The 18,410-nt window shown below is 37.8% G+C and overlaps 3 protein-coding genes across 3 annotated transcripts; 1 reads left to right on the top strand and 2 right to left on the bottom strand.

Moving 5' to 3' along the window:
- Positions 1-1,927: 1,927 nt before the first annotated feature.
- LOC110099282 lies at positions 1,928-3,169 on the bottom strand. The gene has a single exon (XM_020826379.2). The coding sequence runs from the start codon at positions 2,843-2,845 to the stop codon at positions 2,033-2,035; it is 813 nt and encodes a 270-aa protein (XP_020682038.1). The 5' UTR covers positions 2,846-3,169; the 3' UTR covers positions 1,928-2,032.
- A 1,518-nt stretch (positions 3,170-4,687) lies between these two features.
- Positions 4,688-5,383, top strand: LOC110099279. The gene has a single exon (XM_020826375.1). It carries the CDS (start codon positions 4,688-4,690, stop codon positions 5,381-5,383), a length of 696 nt encoding a protein of 231 aa, XP_020682034.1.
- Positions 5,384-11,432: 6,049 nt separating this feature from the next.
- LOC110099274 (protein NPG1) lies at positions 11,433-18,104 on the bottom strand. Its single transcript, XM_020826371.2, has 5 exons — positions 17,678-18,104; positions 13,517-13,769; positions 12,147-13,357; positions 11,898-12,045; positions 11,433-11,818 (listed from the first exon to the last, which is right to left on the bottom strand). Exons 1-5 carry the CDS (start codon positions 17,837-17,839, stop codon positions 11,499-11,501), a joined length of 2,094 nt encoding a protein of 697 aa, XP_020682030.2. The 5' UTR covers positions 17,840-18,104; the 3' UTR covers positions 11,433-11,498.
- Positions 18,105-18,410: the final 306 nt, after the last annotated feature.

The following is an 18,410-nucleotide window of genomic DNA, read 5'->3' as shown; positions in this document are numbered from 1 at the left end:
CGTAGATGTCAATAGTGACCTTTAATATTATTACAAGAGTTTGAAGCCATTTTGAAATTTATTTTTAATTTGAATTATTTTATTTATTTATTTATTAAATTTCTTTAATATTTGATTATTTTTAATTTTTTATTATCTAAAAGGCCTTTTAATTTTCCTATAAGGGTTTATGAATTTAAAGTTGATTGAGATTTACTTTAGATATTACGATTTAATTTTAATTTTTAATGATTTATTAAAAATCATTTTTTTTTTGTTAAAACATATAGATCGGCCTACGTGTAAATTAAAAAAGAGATTACAAGGTCCTTAAGGGATACCATCAGTCCACTAATGCTTAAAAGAGTTACACAACTAATAAAAAAAACCTATGAGCCAAAAGTCCCTTCTAAGAAAAATTAGAAAAATTCTTAGTAAAATTAGAAAAATTCTAGAGCGACTAAGAGTGAGCACCAAAAAATTAAGAAAGATCATATTAAACTCATTAAGTGCAATCTTCTGCAAAAATTGATTAAATTGATACACTTGCACAAATTCAAGGCTGCAAAACAAAATATTGCACATAATAACATAGAAATAAAAAAAGAAAAAGAAAAATGATAATTTAATAGTATAATGTCAATAGGAATTAAAAAGAACAGATATGAATTGATACATGTTCCACCGATAGAAGAGGAAGATAGTAACACATCAAACATGCAGCAGCAGTTCTAAAACATTAGCAAAGGTAAAATTATAAAGCTGACAGCAACACCCTAGGATAGACACAAGAAGCACAAAGAAAATAGAGAAGAAACAATCCAGGACAGCTAAAATGAAGACCATACATGAGAAAGGCAACATCAATACATAATAGGAAAACCCCAATATCATCCTTACATACAGCCAGAACCAGATGACCAAAAGAACCATAACAATATACAGCTATGCTTGAGAAGCTCAAATGTGCTGACGTCCTCATCAGGAAGGGCATTTAGGTTTCGGCTGCTTGCTCCTTATGCAGGAATTTCCGGCCAGAAGCTCACCATCATATTTTCTTCGATTGTGATTTCTAGTTTACGATTCTCTTTGCTGTTCTCCCGGTGTTTAAAAGGTTTTTATTTAGGCCAAATCTTTCTCAAGCATACAATTTTTTTGGATTATGAGTTTGCTTTCAACAAATTAGAGAAAAACTTTTGTTTCTTTGTCATTGCGTGCACCTTGTATCATCTTTGGAGGGAAAGAAACAACCGTGCGACGTTTCTCTAATACTTGGTTGGCCCTGATGGCGGTGGTTGATGTTATTAGAGTGACCATTAGAGGAAAAATGAAGAGTTGGAAGAATGTGGAATTGGTTAAAGAGAAATATGTTGTGCTGTTTTGATTTAATGTCCTTGATTCTGCTATATTGGATGATGTTTTTTGATGGGAATATGATGACCAGGCCCCATTGGCTGGAAGTTTTGTTTTCTTTGCTGGTGGGTCATATTGGATGACCTTTGTGCCTGTCTTCAGGACGATCCAAAATCGTTCTGGACGATCCAGTCCAGAAATCATTCCAGAAACACTCCAGAAATCAGCTGTTTTCAATGCACTGATCGGCCTGGACGATCTCAACATCGTCTTGGACGATCCTAGGAGGAAAATCCAATTCAGAGAGGAACAGTAAGGGAACGAGATCTCACACCCTTGTTGTTTGTAGCCCTTGTTTGTTTTGAGGTTCTTTCATACTGTTTTTTCTTCATAGGTTTATAGGTTTTTAATTGTATATGATTTTGCATTTTTAATTCATGGACATCTGCCCATAAATTTCTCAAAAAAATTTTTTTTTTCATTATATGAATGAAGACACGCTATGACATTAATTTTCCAAATTTTTTTTTTTTGCATTATATGAATGAAGACAGGCTATGACATTAATTTTCCAAAAAAAATACAAAATACGAAATTAATCAATCCTTATGGACAGGCGATATCTTCAATTTTCAGAAAATAAAAATCCACATACTCAAAAGTCAAAACGAAAAAGAAGAAGAAGAAGAATAAATCGAATCTAGAATGGGGAATTTAACCCATGGCCAAAAAATCCTCCAAGTAATCCTGGCCGGTAAGGTAAGAAGCTCCGGCGACCGACGACAGCACCCTTCCCGTAATATATCCGGTGAGCAGTGACCACATCCATCTCTTTCACCTCCCTACATTTTTCCTTTTCCTTCCTATTCCCCTTCCCCTTCCCCATCTCCTGCTTAACCTTCTTTGCTGTCGTCGCACTGTGACAAGGGATTATGCCAAATCCACCTCTTCCTATTTCCTTCTCCGCCGTCGAGTAGACCATGAGTTTCTCCTTCCCATCGCTTCGACTACGGCCAACTATCAAATCCCGGAGCCTGAACCTCCTAAACTCCGACGTCTCCGACCCGACTGATTGGCTCATACGCCATCGATCCGGCGTTAGGGGGGCAGATCTCGGAGTCCAAGCACAGTATTCCGTTGGATCATCTATTGAGGACGAGGAAGATGCTGAACCCGAGCGGAGGTCGTGCTTTTCGAACGGCAGCGCAACGCGGCCCATCATCTCCACCAATTCCTGCTCCAGTGATGCCTCTGAACTGTCGGCGACAAGGTTTTGGTTGAATACGGGATAAGCAGGTAGGACCTGGCCTTTTGAGTTGATCTCTCCGGCGATCGTAGTCAAGGCGTCGTGCTCTGATTCGTCTAAAGTAAAGGAGAACTCGAAGTCATTCATGGGTAGATCGTCATCGCAGGCGACTTCCAATTCAACTATTGGAGAATCCGGCAAGGTGTCGCCGATTCGTACGAAGCTGGGCGCCTCAGTGAAGGTCCTAGTTCTTAGCTCTTCGTCCATTTTCCCTTAAAGATAGTTGTATAGCCCGGAAACGAGAGGACGGCGATTTTGTACCCAGGGGAAGAAGAGCTAGGTTAGCGTTGAAGCAATCAGCGCTTTATGCGGGCAAAATTCACGCGTGGTGATGCTGACATTTGGCACGTGCGCGTTTGGTTAGAAACTTGAGGACCCCTTCTTTCTCCACCACGGATATGTCGTATGCGGAAGTCTGAGTAAAACCGTTGCCGTGTGGGGTCCATGGTGTGATTTTTAAGAACAGTAACATGATTGGTATTTCGGCACGTGTTACATGAGATTAAGTAGTTTCCGTTTTGGTCAAGTGCATGTTTGTTTTTGAAAACTTCAAAAGCACGTTAACCTAATTAGTTATTAGAGTTTGGAAGTACGCTCTCCTGTAAGAACTTTTATTTGGTTCTGTGAACGTACGTACGCTCCTCTACGTTCGGTCACCAATATTTTAGCGACACGTAGCATGAAGAAAAGTTGCCGACCCGATCCGCTGTTTTTTGGGTTCTAGCGCGTGCGTTTTTTTAAATCCTTGACGAGCCGAACAACATCCCATCACATTTTCGATATATTTCAAATACCTAGCAAATACCGAGTTGTACCTAGTTTTTTCTAGCAATACCGAGCAAATACCTAGCAATACCGAGCAAATCCCTAGCAATACCAAGCAAATCCTGAGCAAATACTGAGTTGTACCGAGTTTTTTCTAGCAATACTGAGCAAATACCTAGCAATACCGAGCAAATCCTTAGCAATACCGAGCAAATACTGAGTTGTACCGAGTTGTTCCTAGTTTTTTCTAGCAATACCGAGCAAATACCTAGCAATACCGAGCAAATCCTTAGCAATACCGAGCAAATCCTGAGCAAATACTGAGTTGTACCGAGTTGTACCTAGTTTTTTCTCGCAATATCGAGCAAATACCTAGCAATACCGAGCACATCCCTAGCAATACCGAGCAAATCCTGAGCAAATACCGAGTTGTACCGAGTTGTAGAAAAACTCGGTACAACTCGGTATTTGTATAGTTTTGGTCTTCACAGAGCGGTATTTCTCGTTTTTGCAAAGCAATACCGAGCAATACCGAGAAAATCACGAACATAACATTCCTGGGTTCCACTCCGGGTCAAGTCGTCGGGCCGCAAGGTAAAGAGTAAGACCACGTGGCGACATGTTATTGGCGGCCGAACGTACCTCTATGTCAGGTTAGAGGACGTAATAATTGTTCCTCCTGTCAAATATCTTAGTATTCCTATTTTTAGCAAGAAGATCAAAATTTCTGATTTTCAACCACTTATGGTTAGAATTATGACCTCCCTTGATGGCTGGAAAGCAAAATCACTATCTATTGCGGGTCGTTTACAATTTTTGAAATACACCATTTTCAATATTATTAGTTATTGTGTGAGAGGCTCCTTAATCCCTAAAACCTGCATCAAGAAAATTAACAGCTTCTGTTCTCGGTTTTTGTTTTATGGTGACATTCACAAGAAGAAACTTCACATGATTTCTTGGAAAGATACATATAAACCTAAAACCGCTGGAGGATTGGGTATTCATACTATTGATTCGTTATATTATGCTTTTGGTTGCAAAACTATTTGGAGATTCTTTAACAATGATGGCTTACTGTTTAACTGGTGGAAGGCCAAGTATCATTCTTTTTGGAATTTCAGGACCCCTAAGAGCTCATCTTACTAGCATTATCTTTGTGATATTGCAAAATCTTTTAGACAAAACCTGACTCTTAATATCACTGCCTACAGTAAGCTATCTTTTTATTGGGATCCTTGGTGTAAGGATCTCTTTGTCGCTGAAAGGCTGATTAATGATAATATGGAAGATTTAATTCCCTATTTAGATCTTTCTGTTAGTGCCTGTTTTTCAGCTGGCATTTGGTCTTTACCTTCCTCTATCCCTCCGAATTTGGATGCTTTGATTTATTCTGTACCAATCTCTAGTAACACGGTGGTTTCTAGCTGGATTAGCAATGGCAAACCTTCTTTCCACACTTTTCAAAAGAAGTTTTTTCAGGATCTGGAAACTGTACAGTGGTCTAATTTTATTTGGTTTAAACATCATGCTACCCGTTTCTCTATATACTCTTGGATGGCTTTTAGGAATGGGCTTAAAACTGCAGATGCTCTGATTTCCAGGGGTATTTCGGCATCTCCTGAATGTGTTTTTTGCAAGACTGACAAGGAAAATCTTAAACATCTTTTGTTTGAATGTGATTTTTCCTATAATATTCTTCTAAATACTCTTCCTCAGATGAGTTACATGCTTTTTAGACCAAATCTGTGGAAAGTTTATAACAACATTGAGGAATGGGAAATGGATTCCAGTCGGAAAAGCCTTTGCTATATCTTGCTAACTGCTATTGTTTATTTCATCTGGAAGGCTAGAAATGACAGGCTTTTTGGGAATATTATTGAATGTCAAACCACTGTTACTGGCAACATTAAAAGAGCTGTTCTGCTTAAGATTTTGAAAAAGAAATGCTTTCAAAATTTACATCATTGGCTGAAATGAATAGCTTTGAGCTACTGGGCTGCCTCTTTAGGACTGCGGAGGTTTATCATCTGGACTGTTTTGGTTACCTGGATGGCCTGCTTAGGCAACCGGGCAACATGGTTTTGAAGGGCAATGATGAATGCAACATTATTTTTATCCCCTTGGATGGTCTCTTCGGCAACCAGGGGACCCAATCATCCGACTGGATGAATTTTGACGCTTGGGAGTTTAACTTGAGAATTGCAACCTGAGCCCTTTTTATTAATATTCACTTCTCTTTTCTGCACCCTTTATTGTCTGTATTTCTTGGTTTTTCTGCAGCTTTATGCTGATAGTTTAGTCTAGCTCTCTTTTATTCTGCAGCATTTTTTGTGGCTGATATGGTTTTGTTGACAGCCACTGGTAGGTTGTGGTGGCTGTCAATTTTTCTTATGTAACTCTTTTTACATTATATGAAATGGGCTATGGCCCCAAATATTCCCAAAAAAAAAGAAGTACGCTTTAGAATGATTTGCATTTATATCACGAAATATTAGTGAATTTTTTTTTTGAGAAATTTGGGGCCTTAGCCCATTCTATTAAAAAAAAGAATTACAAGAGTAAAGAAAAATCCAATGACTAACAAAAAGATTAGTATCGGGTAAAACAAAATCCAGTCGCCAAAGAGGCCAAAAAGACTCAAAATGCAATACAAAATGTAAACACCCAGCAGATGTTATATGCATCAGGTCTCCTGGTTGTCAAGAAAACTGTCAAAGGAGAAGCTGGAGTGAACCAGCCAGGGGCGGAGCCAGAATTTTTTTTTAGTGGGGGCACAAATTAATGATTTTAAAATTACTCTCAATCTATTTTTAAAATTTTAATATGTAAAATAGTTAGAAAAAAATATAATTATACCAATTTTTTTTTAAAAAAATTGAACTACTCCCCAAAGTTCATTTTCTACTACTTCTCCCACCCCTTCAATCGATTATATCTGATGTGTGCATTTCATTGCCCTCAATTCATGCTACTTATAGCATTATAATCAACTCTCCCTAATTCCAGCATTCCTCTACCTCCACATAATCCTCCTACTACCATCATACCCCTTGCGGATCCTCCAGTCAATAATATACCAAACCTAAATTCCCCTCAAGATTCCACTTCTTCTTCAACCTCCACCTCCTTGCCTTCCTTCAAGTCCTCATCCCCTAAAGTTCATTCTCCCAACAAATTTGATGCTCTGCATCTATTTGAGGAAGACCAAGACAATTCAGTTGATGGTGCTTCTTTGGATACTGATACCTCAGCTCGGGTTAAAGAAAAGGAGAAAGTTCATACACAATCGGGTAAGCAAAGTAAGAATGCTAAGGGGAAGCAAGCCAAAAAGGCCCCTACTTTCAAACGCTAACCATGTATGTGCCGTCTTTAGCCTGCTGAAACATTAGAGGCTTTAACAGTTCAGACAAGATTTTTTGCTGTAAGCGTTTGATTTCTTCTTTCAAATTGGATTTGTTGTGTATTTTGGAGGACATAATTCTCCCATCTACCCTTCTCAACCCCTTCTTATCTAACTCTCACGTTATTTTCCCTGCTGAGCAATCCTGCCACAATTTTAACTCGGCTAGTCCTGGCCGGATTTGGATTGAGTGGAATTCTTCCAAACTTAACTTTACTCCCTCTATCATCACTCCTCAGCTCATTTCGGGTATTGTGGATGGTCCTGCCTATTCCCCCTTTACTTTATCGGTTATTTATGCTGAGAATGATAGAGAGGGTCGCATTCCTCTCTGGGATTTGATCAACTTATTATGGGTGATCTGAATTGCTGTAGATTTGCCACTGATAAATTGGGTGGTAATGCCTTATCCCACAGCAACTTAGGCGAATTAAACTCTGTTATTTTTTATGCTAATCTTGAGGAATTAAATTCGGTGGGAAATACTTACACCTGGTTTAATCAACGCACCAACAACCCTTTCATATTAAACTTGACAGAGTTTTGGTCAATGAGAAGTGGTACACTTCTTTCCCTAACACTTATTACTCGGTGCAAGCTCCATCCTGTTCTGACCATTGCCCCCTTATTCTTCACTCTTCTGATGATATCTCCTCCCACCACCGTTTTCTCTTCAAAAACTTCTGGACTTCTCTTGACGGTTTCTGGTACATTCTGCTTGATGTTTTCTCTGCTACTCAAGTTGGTAATCATTTGGCTGATTTCTGTTCTAAACTTCGGGTTCTCAAGAGAAGGCTCAAGCTAGAGCCCTGGACTAATGCTAAGGCTATTCAAGATCACCTGGATTCCCTTCATCGTTATCAACTTCTTTGTTTAGAGCAAATCTCTGCTGATCCTCTTAATGTGTCTCTCAATAGCAAGCTGAAAGATACCAACAATTAAATTTCTAAATTCACCTCCCTTCACGTCTCTTGGATTATTCAGAGAGCTAGGCTTATTGGCTCTCTTAGGGGGAGGATGATATTAAGTTTCTCTATGCTAAGATTCGTCGTAGGAGGGCAAACAGTAATGATGTGGTTAACCTGGGCTGCTCCTCTAATCTTTTAAGAGCTGATGCTATCTCTGGAATTATTAATCACTTTCAGGATCTTTACAACCCTCCTCCTATTGTGGAATTAAATATGGAGCTCTTCCCTGCTGGTAATACTCTACATTCTTCTATTGCTGACACTCTCACCATTTTTGTCTTTGATGATGAAATTAGGAAAGCGGTTTTTGAGGGCAAGGCTTCGTCTACTCCCAGTCCTGACGGATTTAACTTTCATTTCTATAAAAGGAGTTGGCACATCATCAGGCCCCTGGTCTGTAAGGCTGTTAAATCCTTTTTTATTTTTGGTAAAATGTCTGCGGGTATTAAGGCTGTGGCTCTTGCATTGATTCCCAAAAATAAGCATGCAGCCTCTTTTGCTGACTTTAGGCCCATGGATTTATGCAATGATTTATAAAGTTATATCTAAAATTATTGCTAATAGGCTAAAGTCCACCATGCCTTCTATTGTAAAAGATACTCAGTCTGATTTTATTAAAACTAGAATTTCCATAGACAATATTATTCTTGCCCAAGAGATTCTCTCTTTTGCTGCTAAAGGGAAGAAAAATTTATTTTGTGCCAAATTTGACATCCGTAAAGCATTTGATACTGTCTCCAGGGAGTTTATTTTAGCGAGGCTTCATCAAAAGGGCTTTCCACCTTTGTTTATTACTTGGGTTAAAGGTTGCATTTTTTATGTCAATTTCTCTATTGTGATTAAAGAGGCTCTTGAAGGGTACTTTTCGTCATCGGCTGGGTTAAGGCAGGGATGTCCCCTAAGTCCTTATCTTTTTTGTATTGCTATGGATGCATTTTCCTCGATTCTAGATGATAATCTTTTTGTTGGTGCCCACTTCAAGAATTTTAGGTTTAGTCATCTCCTCTATGCTGATGACTTACTTGTATTTGGTGAAGCTTTTTCCTACAATTGTAGACATTTAATGCAAATTATTAACTGTTTCACCAAGGCTACGGGGCTATATATAAATCTGGATATCATAGAATTTATAATAGATTCTCCCCCCTTGCTGATTGGTTTCTTAAGATTTATTCTTCTCTCTGGAAACTGGTTCATTCTAAGGCAACCAAAATCTGGAAATCTATTTGCTGTACAGCTGAAGCTACTAAGGAGAAATGGATTCTCAATGTCACCCCTACTGCCCCTTTCTCCTTACTCTGGGACTATTGGTGCAATAACAGACGTTTGGTGGATATTTTCCCGATTTATGCTAATTACGTTGATTACTCTGTGAGTAATTTTATTACTTCTGATGGGCTCTGGCATTTTCCCCTACCCTCCCTGCTGAAATTTCTAATGCTATTTTTAGTGTTAGCATACTTGATACCAATTCTGAAAGATTAGTTTGGCCTACTGGTGGCAATGTCAAATTCAAAGATTTCATTTCTGATTTTTACAAATATTTTCCTGCATGTAATTGGGAAGGTTTTATCTGGCATAAGAAACACTCGTTGAGATTCTCGGTTTATACCTGGTTAACGTTGGTGGGAGGTCTTAAAACTGCTATGGAACTTCACCACTGAAATATTGCAGTGGATTTGGTTTGCTCCCTTTGCCACTGTTTTCCTTAGAGCTCATCCCACCTGTTTTTTGATTGCACCTTCTCGCATTCCATTATTACTGCTCTTATGTCTGAATGTGCCTCTATTCTTCTTAGACCCAATATGTTGCAGCTTTTTGACTGGGTGAATGATAACCATAACTTCTCTTCTCAAACTAAAAAGCTATATTTAATTACCATTTGCTGTACGGTTTACTATGTTTGAAGAGAAAGGAATGATAGGAGATTTGCCATGTCTGCCTCTAGCTCCTCCACGACTAGGCTTAAGATAAAAAAAGCTATTATTTCTAAGGTTTCCAAATGGTGTGATGGTGATCAGCTGCGGAATTTTTATTGATATGTCTTGCTGGACAGCTTTTTTTGGATTACTCCTCTGTTATATGTATTCCTCTGTTTATGTTAGCTTTATGGGAGAATTCTCTGGAAATTTTGGAATTATTGTAAGCTGGCAGGTTTCTTACTGCCTGGTTTTTCTCACTGGCCCGTCGCTGCATTCGATATCACAAAGCCTTCATGGACGATGATGAAGCTCCCGTTCTTAGGTTCCCTTGGATGGTCTACAGGCAACCAGGGAACAATGTCTGCGCAGCGATTTCTTTCTGTAAAATCTGAGTCCAGGTTTATACAGGCTTGGGAGCTCTTTTTGGCGGTACCTGATCTATTTGTCATTTTGCCAGTTTTGTCTCTGCAGTTCTGTATCTTTGTTTAGTATGTTTAGTATGTTGAGTGGCTCTATTTCTGTTACTGTTTTTTCTGCAGCTATGGCTGATAGTATGTAATAGGTTTTCCTTTGTTATGCAGCCTTTTTATGCTGATAGTTTTGTTGACTACTACTGATTGGTTGTGGTAGTAGTCAATCTTCTTACTGTATTCTTTTTGTTGGAATGAAATGGACTTAGGCCCCAAATTTTTCCAAAAAAAAATATAATAATAAAATTCATGTGATTATTCAGAAATATAATTAATTACCAATTTTATTGATGTTTGAAGTTATAGGTCTATAGTTATCCTTGCTTTAAATTTTCTATATTATGTTATATATATATATATAGCCTTAGCTTTTAACATCAGTAAAAGTCCTGAAGCAAGCAGATGGCTTGGACGGTGTAGATGAGCTTAGCTGAAAGGTGACAGTGAAGGACTAAGAGCAGAGAACTTCAATCATGAGTGGGAATTGTTTGTTGTAGAAGGTGCAGCAGATGGAGCTAGGCACGCTTTCAAAGGCTCATAATGATCTAACTTATCTTAAAATATTCAGCTATAATATATTCCCTTTTCCTCGAAACACTCCACTTATTCTTCATACTAGCCGATCTTCTTCCTCATTTCTCCATCGCCATCCTACTCTGCTCACACCGCGAAGCTGATCTCGGTGCCACCCTCCATCATTTGCAGCTGACGCTGCTGGTCGGGAAGCCGAACCCCAATATCACTGATAGCCTTCATTGTAGGCCCAAACCCGTTCAGCTGATTGCTATTTGTGTGACTCTCTTTTAATTTCTGGCGGGCCTTCAATTAATATTAAAATTTTTTTGAACATGCTTCAAGGGCTTGATTTATCATTTGGACTCAAATCGAATCATTTGTAATATCGATGAATTTGTCTTAGCGAGACATTCAACTCGATTATAAGTTTGTTAAAGCGTAGTTTAGATGATTTTAAATTTAATTTTGAAGATTTTTAATTTGAATATCACCTCAAGATTTGTGATTATTAAGTGAATTTTTTGGAAGTGTATTAGGATCGAAGCAATTTCAATTGATCATCAACAAGTGAGCTTCCTATAAGACCTATTGAGCTTCAGTAGGAGTTCAGCAACGCAATGGGATCCTCAAAAACACTTTGATATAAAGGAAATTATCTCACATAAAATATCAAATAGCCAGGTAATTACCTGCTTCATCTTGCTTTGAAACTTATTTGAATGATGCCAATGATCATAACACCTTGTGAACTAGTTAAAAAAATATTGATTTCATTGATATAAAGTAAATAAATAGATTAGCCAGAAACTATATGGCTTATGAAAGAGAACTGAAGCTCTCAACAGGTTCAGATTGTTCTAGCAATGAAGCCGCCTGGAAGCAATCTGCAGCATCACTGAATCTCTCATCATGCTTATGGACCATGCCTAAGTAATACCAGGCCATACGATGAGTCGGTTCGAGCCTCAAAGCATCAGAAAGGAATGATCTTGCTGCAGCAAGTGATTTGGAGCCAGACTTCCATAGAAGAGCACCAATTGCTACCTTGCAAGATGCATGGCTACCATCAATTTGTAGAGCATTGCTGTAGGCTGCCATTGCTAGATTTGCCTCACCAAGTGCTTCATACATGCAACCTGGTCAATCGCTTCTTTAAAGATGGAAGAATTCATGTTTAATCGAAGTTCTAACAGCAGCCTCAGGCTTCAAGGTTACCTTCAGTTAGTAGTGGAGAAGCAGAATAAGGCTGCAATTCCCTGGCCTTCTCTAAGCATATTTCAGCGTCCTTCCAGTGAGAAAGTTTAGAGTACAGATTTGCGAGACCTTGCCAGATCTCAAATTCGTTGGACTTATAATCAACAATCTACATGAAAAAAACTAGATAATCAATGCTTTGCATAGCCAATCCCAAATAATTGGGATAAAAAAATATGAGAATCTGGTAGGGACATTTATTATTCAAACCTGAGAACTAGTTGTGGGTGGTCCAGATGACTTTCTTTCGGATTGAATAAGAGCAAGCAGGATTCGGTATGTTTCTACTGCATCCAAATGCAAAGATTGAGCAACTTTTAGTTTTGCTTTTATTCCAAGTAACTGCAATTGCTCCAACTTTGCAGTCTCGTCCAATGCTGCATCTATGACAACTTCAGCTTCTGTGTACCGTTGCTGCGCAGATAAAATCAATGCAAGCAATCGCCATCCTTGCGGTATCGATCCACCTGTAGCATCAATGAACTCCTTTGCACATTTCAATGCAGCATTCATATTATGGTGTTCTGCATATTCAAGGCCAAGGTCATATATAAGATCAGGATTATTTCGGTCATAAACAATTGCCTCTTCTAAAGACTTCAAGGCTTCCGCTTGCAAACTTGATCTTTCAAGATCTGAGGAAGCACCTTTGGCTTGTTTGCTGAAACAAATCCCTTGAAAATGAAGAGCTCCACTTTTTAGATGCGCATTAACTCCCTGTGCATTTTCTACAGCCCTCCGTGCATATCCTACCCCCTCGGAAGCAAGAAGGCAATCCTTGCTGCAAATCTTAGCAGCTAATAATAATGCCAAAATGTCATTTGGTCTTTCATGCTTGTTTATGATCTTCCTCAACAAATTCAAGGCAGCCATGCCCTGTCCAGCTCCACTATAACAAAAAGCCAAAGTAGTCCATCTATCGCTGCGAAGATATGTTCCAGGTTCAAGTTCTTCAAACAGTTTTGCTAGCAAAGAAGTTTGATCACATATACAGAGTGCATAAGTAAGATGCTCCATCACAGAAGGATCCTTTTGGATCTTGCCAAGGTGCCATTTCCTTAATAGCATCAATAAAAGTAAAATGGCCTCTTCAGTATTATTCTCCGGTATGAACATACCATCATTTTGTGTAACCAAGCTTGCAGGACCGGCTTCTACCCCACCATATAACAGTAGTACTACAAATCTTTTTTGTATCCTTGCACAGCTCTCATCATCCAGATTCCATTGATTAAGAAGAGCTCGCCGGTAAGCGGCGAGAGACTCTTTAATCTTTCCAGCTTGTTTCCATAGTTCTGGAAGTAGCTCTACAGCCTTACTAATGGTTTCTTGCAACTTAATGTCAGCCAAAAGTTCAGGAGCACCATTCTGAAACATCTTCTCCACAGCATCAAGTAAATAATTACATTCCTGAGCAGCATCTGTATCCACCAAGAAGATAACCATCAATAACTAAGGTCCTTCTACAACATAAGAGGGAAAAGAAATATCATGTATATGGAATTGGATAAAAAACAAACACACAAAATGTCAAAATTTTAATCAGTAAACATAATGGAAAGATATAGATCTTCAAATACCATTGGCTTTGCCAATCTTTTGCAGAGACGCAGCTTTCAAATATATTGCTTCAAGAACAAGAATGGTACCAGTCTGCGAATTCATGTGCAATGATTCACCACGAGAACGAGCTCTCCTTGAGGAAAGCTTCTCAGATAAAGAATGTTGCAGGCGCTCTATCGCAGCTCCAAGATCTATTCCATAAAATACTCTAAGTGCTGCTTCTATGTTGCCTCTCTGGTATTCGAGCCTCCCAATAAGGGCCCTTGCCTCCTGTAATGTTTTGGAAGCCGTAAAATTCTCATTAGACTCAGAAGTCAGAACAAGTTGGTCAATCACAGAAAGTCTACAAACATGCAAATACAAGGTTGTCAAACGTTGAAGAAATTTTAGTGATAAAAAAGTTAGATGAAACAATTTAAAGTTAATCAGAATAGATTTATGAATGACATGTGAGTAAAATTTTGCACATTACACTTGCCATCATGATCACTCAAGCAACCGTTTTAATTTAATTTTCATGCTAGCCTGCCTCTTTCTGGTATTGCCTTGTTATTTCTGTGGATAGCAAGTTTCCCTATTGTTTTGAATGATTTTCCTTCAAATCTGTGCTTCTCTATCTTTGTTTTGCCAAACAAAAAGCAAAGATAGATCTGGTTTCTTCCTCCTGTATGACCGTCAGTGTTTGCAAAATATGGAATGTGAATGTAAAAAACAGCGGCAACGGTATTAGAAAATAACAGGGCAGCAGCCAGCAATTAAGAAAGAGTAGTAAGCAGAAAGAGCAATTAGCAGCTGGGAGCAGAGGGCAGCACCGTGATTCAGGGGAAATTATTAGGTCCGAACACCGGACCTAAACATAACTCTGGATATCCACTTAAAATTTGCCACGTGGACTGCACTTTGAATGTACTTTGACTGCGCTTTTTGATTGTGCTTTGACTGCGCTTTCACTGTGCTTTACCTGCGCTTTTGGTGCGCTTGACTTAAAATTTTGCGGACACGTGTACATTCCACATGTCAATATTTTATTGGAGTCCGGACGTATCTCTACGTCTGGTGTCCAGACCTAATAATTTCCCGTGATTCAAAGGGTAGATACATGGCAGCAGCTAGGGAACAACAGCAACAAAACAGAGAACAAAAAACGGCAGCAAGGGAAGGGTCTTCAGTTCGAAAATACAGCTATAGGGACAGTCCCAAAGGAGTGAATTTGACAGGGGAAATCTACGTGAAAAGGAAGATTTATTTGGGAAGAATTTCTGATTGATTTTCTGCAGAATATTGAGCTTATAAATAGGTAATTGATTTTCTGAAGAATATTGAGATTATAAATAGGTAATTCAACAGTGATTGATGCATTCAAAACCTGAATAAACTCCATCAAAAGAGAAAAAAAACTTATTTATAATAACAATCAAGATGAGTTCAATATTAAAAAACAATTCCAACGGAAATTATCCTAATCCTATATTAGAAATTCAAAAATAAGCTTACGCAAACAAGATTAAAAATTCAAAGTTATCCTAATTTGCTGAGATCATAATATTGATTCAACAGGCCAATTACTGGGGTCTCGATATTCGAATGACTATCTTAAGATACTTATGGACTCCACCTTGAGACAGTATTTGAGTTTTCATGGAGAAATCAAACCATTAAAATTTCAACAGACACTAACTCATAGATCTTTTAATGATCTAATGTTCAAATAGTAACCATATGCGGTTTAATTGATTCCCTACATATAATCCTCATATAATATCATAAAGAAATGATAACGAAAGAGCTAATGATGTTCAAGAATTTAAAATAAAGAAATAAAGCATGAGTGATTTATGATTTTTCAATCTTTCCATGAAGACAATAACTCGTAGTTTATTAACCAAAAGGAATCTGGTAATATAAAACCTTTAGAAGGAACTAGCTCTTCATATCACAAACGCCATTTTTTTCCTGAATCAAAGACAAAATCCCAAAATTAGAGATTCAATTAGCTCCAAATTACAACACCTAAAAAAAAAAGAATTCATTTCCAAGGGCCAGGGAATCTCAAAAAGATAGACCATAAACTCAATCTATCAACAAATTTCAAAAATTTTCCTTGGGTGATCAAATAAAACCACAGCTTAACAAATCTAAAATCTAATGTTGTAGATCCATAAAGCACATCAAAACTCATAAAAATTCATTTTTAATCTTGAAAAAAATCCCATGTTCTCAATCTCATCTAAAATATCAAGTGATTTGCGTACTCCTATATACATAATTTTTTTTAATGAAAATGAGTTTGCCACTTAAATATTGGGCCTAATTTTTATTCCCTTTGATCAATAATCCCTAACACAAAGGGCCAATAAGATTACTATGACAAAAAATTTTGGTTAAAGCGGTGAATATTGATGTATATTGGACTTTAGAAAGAAATAGAGTGGAGTGCTACCAACTAATCTAATATTCTTGTTTGATAGTTAAATGCTTCTTATCCATGCAAAATTTGCCACTTCGGAAAAAAAAAATGAAAATAGAAATCACTTTTATGTCCACTTTTCCAGATGAATTAAGCTGCCAAATTGAGATGGATCTCTTGATATAACATATTTCATCTCCCTCTATCCTTTAAACATCTCAGGCAGTCATTGTGTAACACAACAGAACTCAGTCTGTAATGCTTACCATTGCAATGTCGAGATTAAAAACTTAGGAAGGTTCAGCAGTTCAGAGTCCCAGACGCTACTCCTATTGTTCACATCCACCATTTGCACCAAGTTTTGGGATATTATATCCATCTGATGCGATGGAATTTGATTCAGCTAATTAGTTTTCTTTTTTTAGGGTCTTCTTCACATGAAAAAGTAAACACCAAATTTAGTGAGACAGAAGCTTTGAAATTAAGAAGATAATCTCAATAGCTTCCACAAAAGAAAGCTTAACAGAGTCTACACTGCTCGTCCAATGAGAAAAAGAGGAGCATCTACAATACTTCACTGTCTAACTATCAGACAATCGACCAAGTAATTCCTTCACGCAACAATCACAAAAGACAAAGGCTGTCTTAATTTTCTTGATTTTCAATTTACTGTGCGTCAAAGATAATCCTAGTAAACTTCATAGATGTACGCTTGGAGATGGTAGTACTGCATTCACGTGAAAATAACTCTCAAGCAATTACAATTCCAGTTACCAATGCTTCAAAATTAAAAACCAAAACCCATACATTTTTTTTCTTTTCAAAGGTGTACATCAATTCTGCATCAAATATCATGGCAGGAGTGATTAGTATTTGTTTTTTTGTTTGACATGCACAAAGATATTTTTTTGGTAAGTAAACGCCAAGTGTACATAAGATTTTGGTGCCAGTGATTAGAAGACATTTCTATTTTGTCTGAAACAGCGTTGGTGGATGTATTAAAGTATAAAAAGGGCTTACCCTTGTTACAGTAAGGAGAGTTAGTCATGAGGTTCTTTTCCATAGGCAAAGGCAAGGTCTATTACTGTTCAAGCAATGACTTTCAGGCAGTCCAACTCCAACTTCATGCATTTTACTGTACATTTCATAAAATTTTATTTACTTTTTTATTTGTAAGTGAACTAGCTGTGATATTTTCTGAAGCTTTTTTATTAGTAAGTGATTTTGCAAAAGATATTCCTCAGCATGTCATGCACATTTATCTATCAAACTATAGATTGCAATAGCAAACAAGATAGGAATTATTCTCAATTTAAAAAATCAAAACATTATTTACATCATGTCAAATCTTATTTCCTAAGCGTTATTTCATTTAGCTGAATTAAAAATTTACCATTAGGCCTTGAATCAGCTATCTTCATTCATATCTGAGGGGTGGGTCGCGTCCTCTATGTCCTAACTCTAAAATGTTTTGACACAATAACGCACAAGAGGGATTGTTCTTTTTTCCATTGGATTTACTTTGAGAATTGTAAAATTCATAAAGATTTGTGCTTTATCCAATATTCGAGAAATTTCAATAACACTCCCACATGATCCATAATCCGAATTGTGTCCCAAAAGTTGCTCCGTCTATCCATATCCAACTTCGAAACATGAAGCCCACAAGGAAACCTCTGACAATAGAGATCGGGCGGCAAAATGACATTGGTCTTTCAGTCTCTTATGAACATTTCAATAAAACAAAAAACCGTTTCAAAATAATTCAAACCTCGAAATTGAGTGCAAGGCTCTCGCGGAGCAAGGACTCTGCATCCTCGATTTTGCCCTCATCAAGCATCGCCTCGATCTCCGACGCGTTCACCGATCGGCCATTCGCCGACAACTCTCGCACCGTCATCAGCATCTCAATCCCCTCCTCTCCTCCCCCCATTAGCTACTCTCCGCCGCCGCCGCCTCCTTCTTCTCCCTTCAGTCGCATCCGATCGAGCCAGATGCCGAACCGATTTCGGGGCAGAGAGATCGAACAAAGATCAGATCGGATTGGCGTTTCGTTAAAACAGAAGTGGAGAAGAGGAGCGAGTTCTAAGAATAGGGAGCTTCTGCGGCCCTTTGCGGCGGAGACGCGAGTGCTGACTATTATATGAACAATTGTAATTAGGAGAAGGACGAGATCGCACATCGCGGGGGACGAAGAGGTCGTGCTCCGAAGGTTTTCTGTTTTTCTTCCTATGTGCGGAGCCTCTTATAAATTAAACATTTGGCACGTGTGCGTGGGTTGCAACCTTTGCGGTTCTTGCATTGAAAACGATTCATTATTTAAAAAAAAAATATTTTTTTTAATTCATATAATTTATAAATACAGAATAATTAAAATATATTCAATCTAAACATTTATAAAATATTAGATTGAATAGAAATAAAAATATTTATTCAGGCTTGATATATCAGTAAAAAATTATCTTGATCGGATATGAATTTCAAGGCAAAATCAAGTTGGAAAT

Source organism: Dendrobium catenatum, unplaced genomic scaffold (genome assembly GCF_001605985.2).
Source record: "Dendrobium catenatum unplaced genomic scaffold, ASM160598v2 fragScaff_scaffold_1018, whole genome shotgun sequence".
Classification (NCBI taxonomy): Eukaryota; Viridiplantae; Streptophyta; class Magnoliopsida; order Asparagales; family Orchidaceae; genus Dendrobium; species Dendrobium catenatum.
This window is presented reverse-complemented; position numbering and strand designations above follow the sequence as displayed.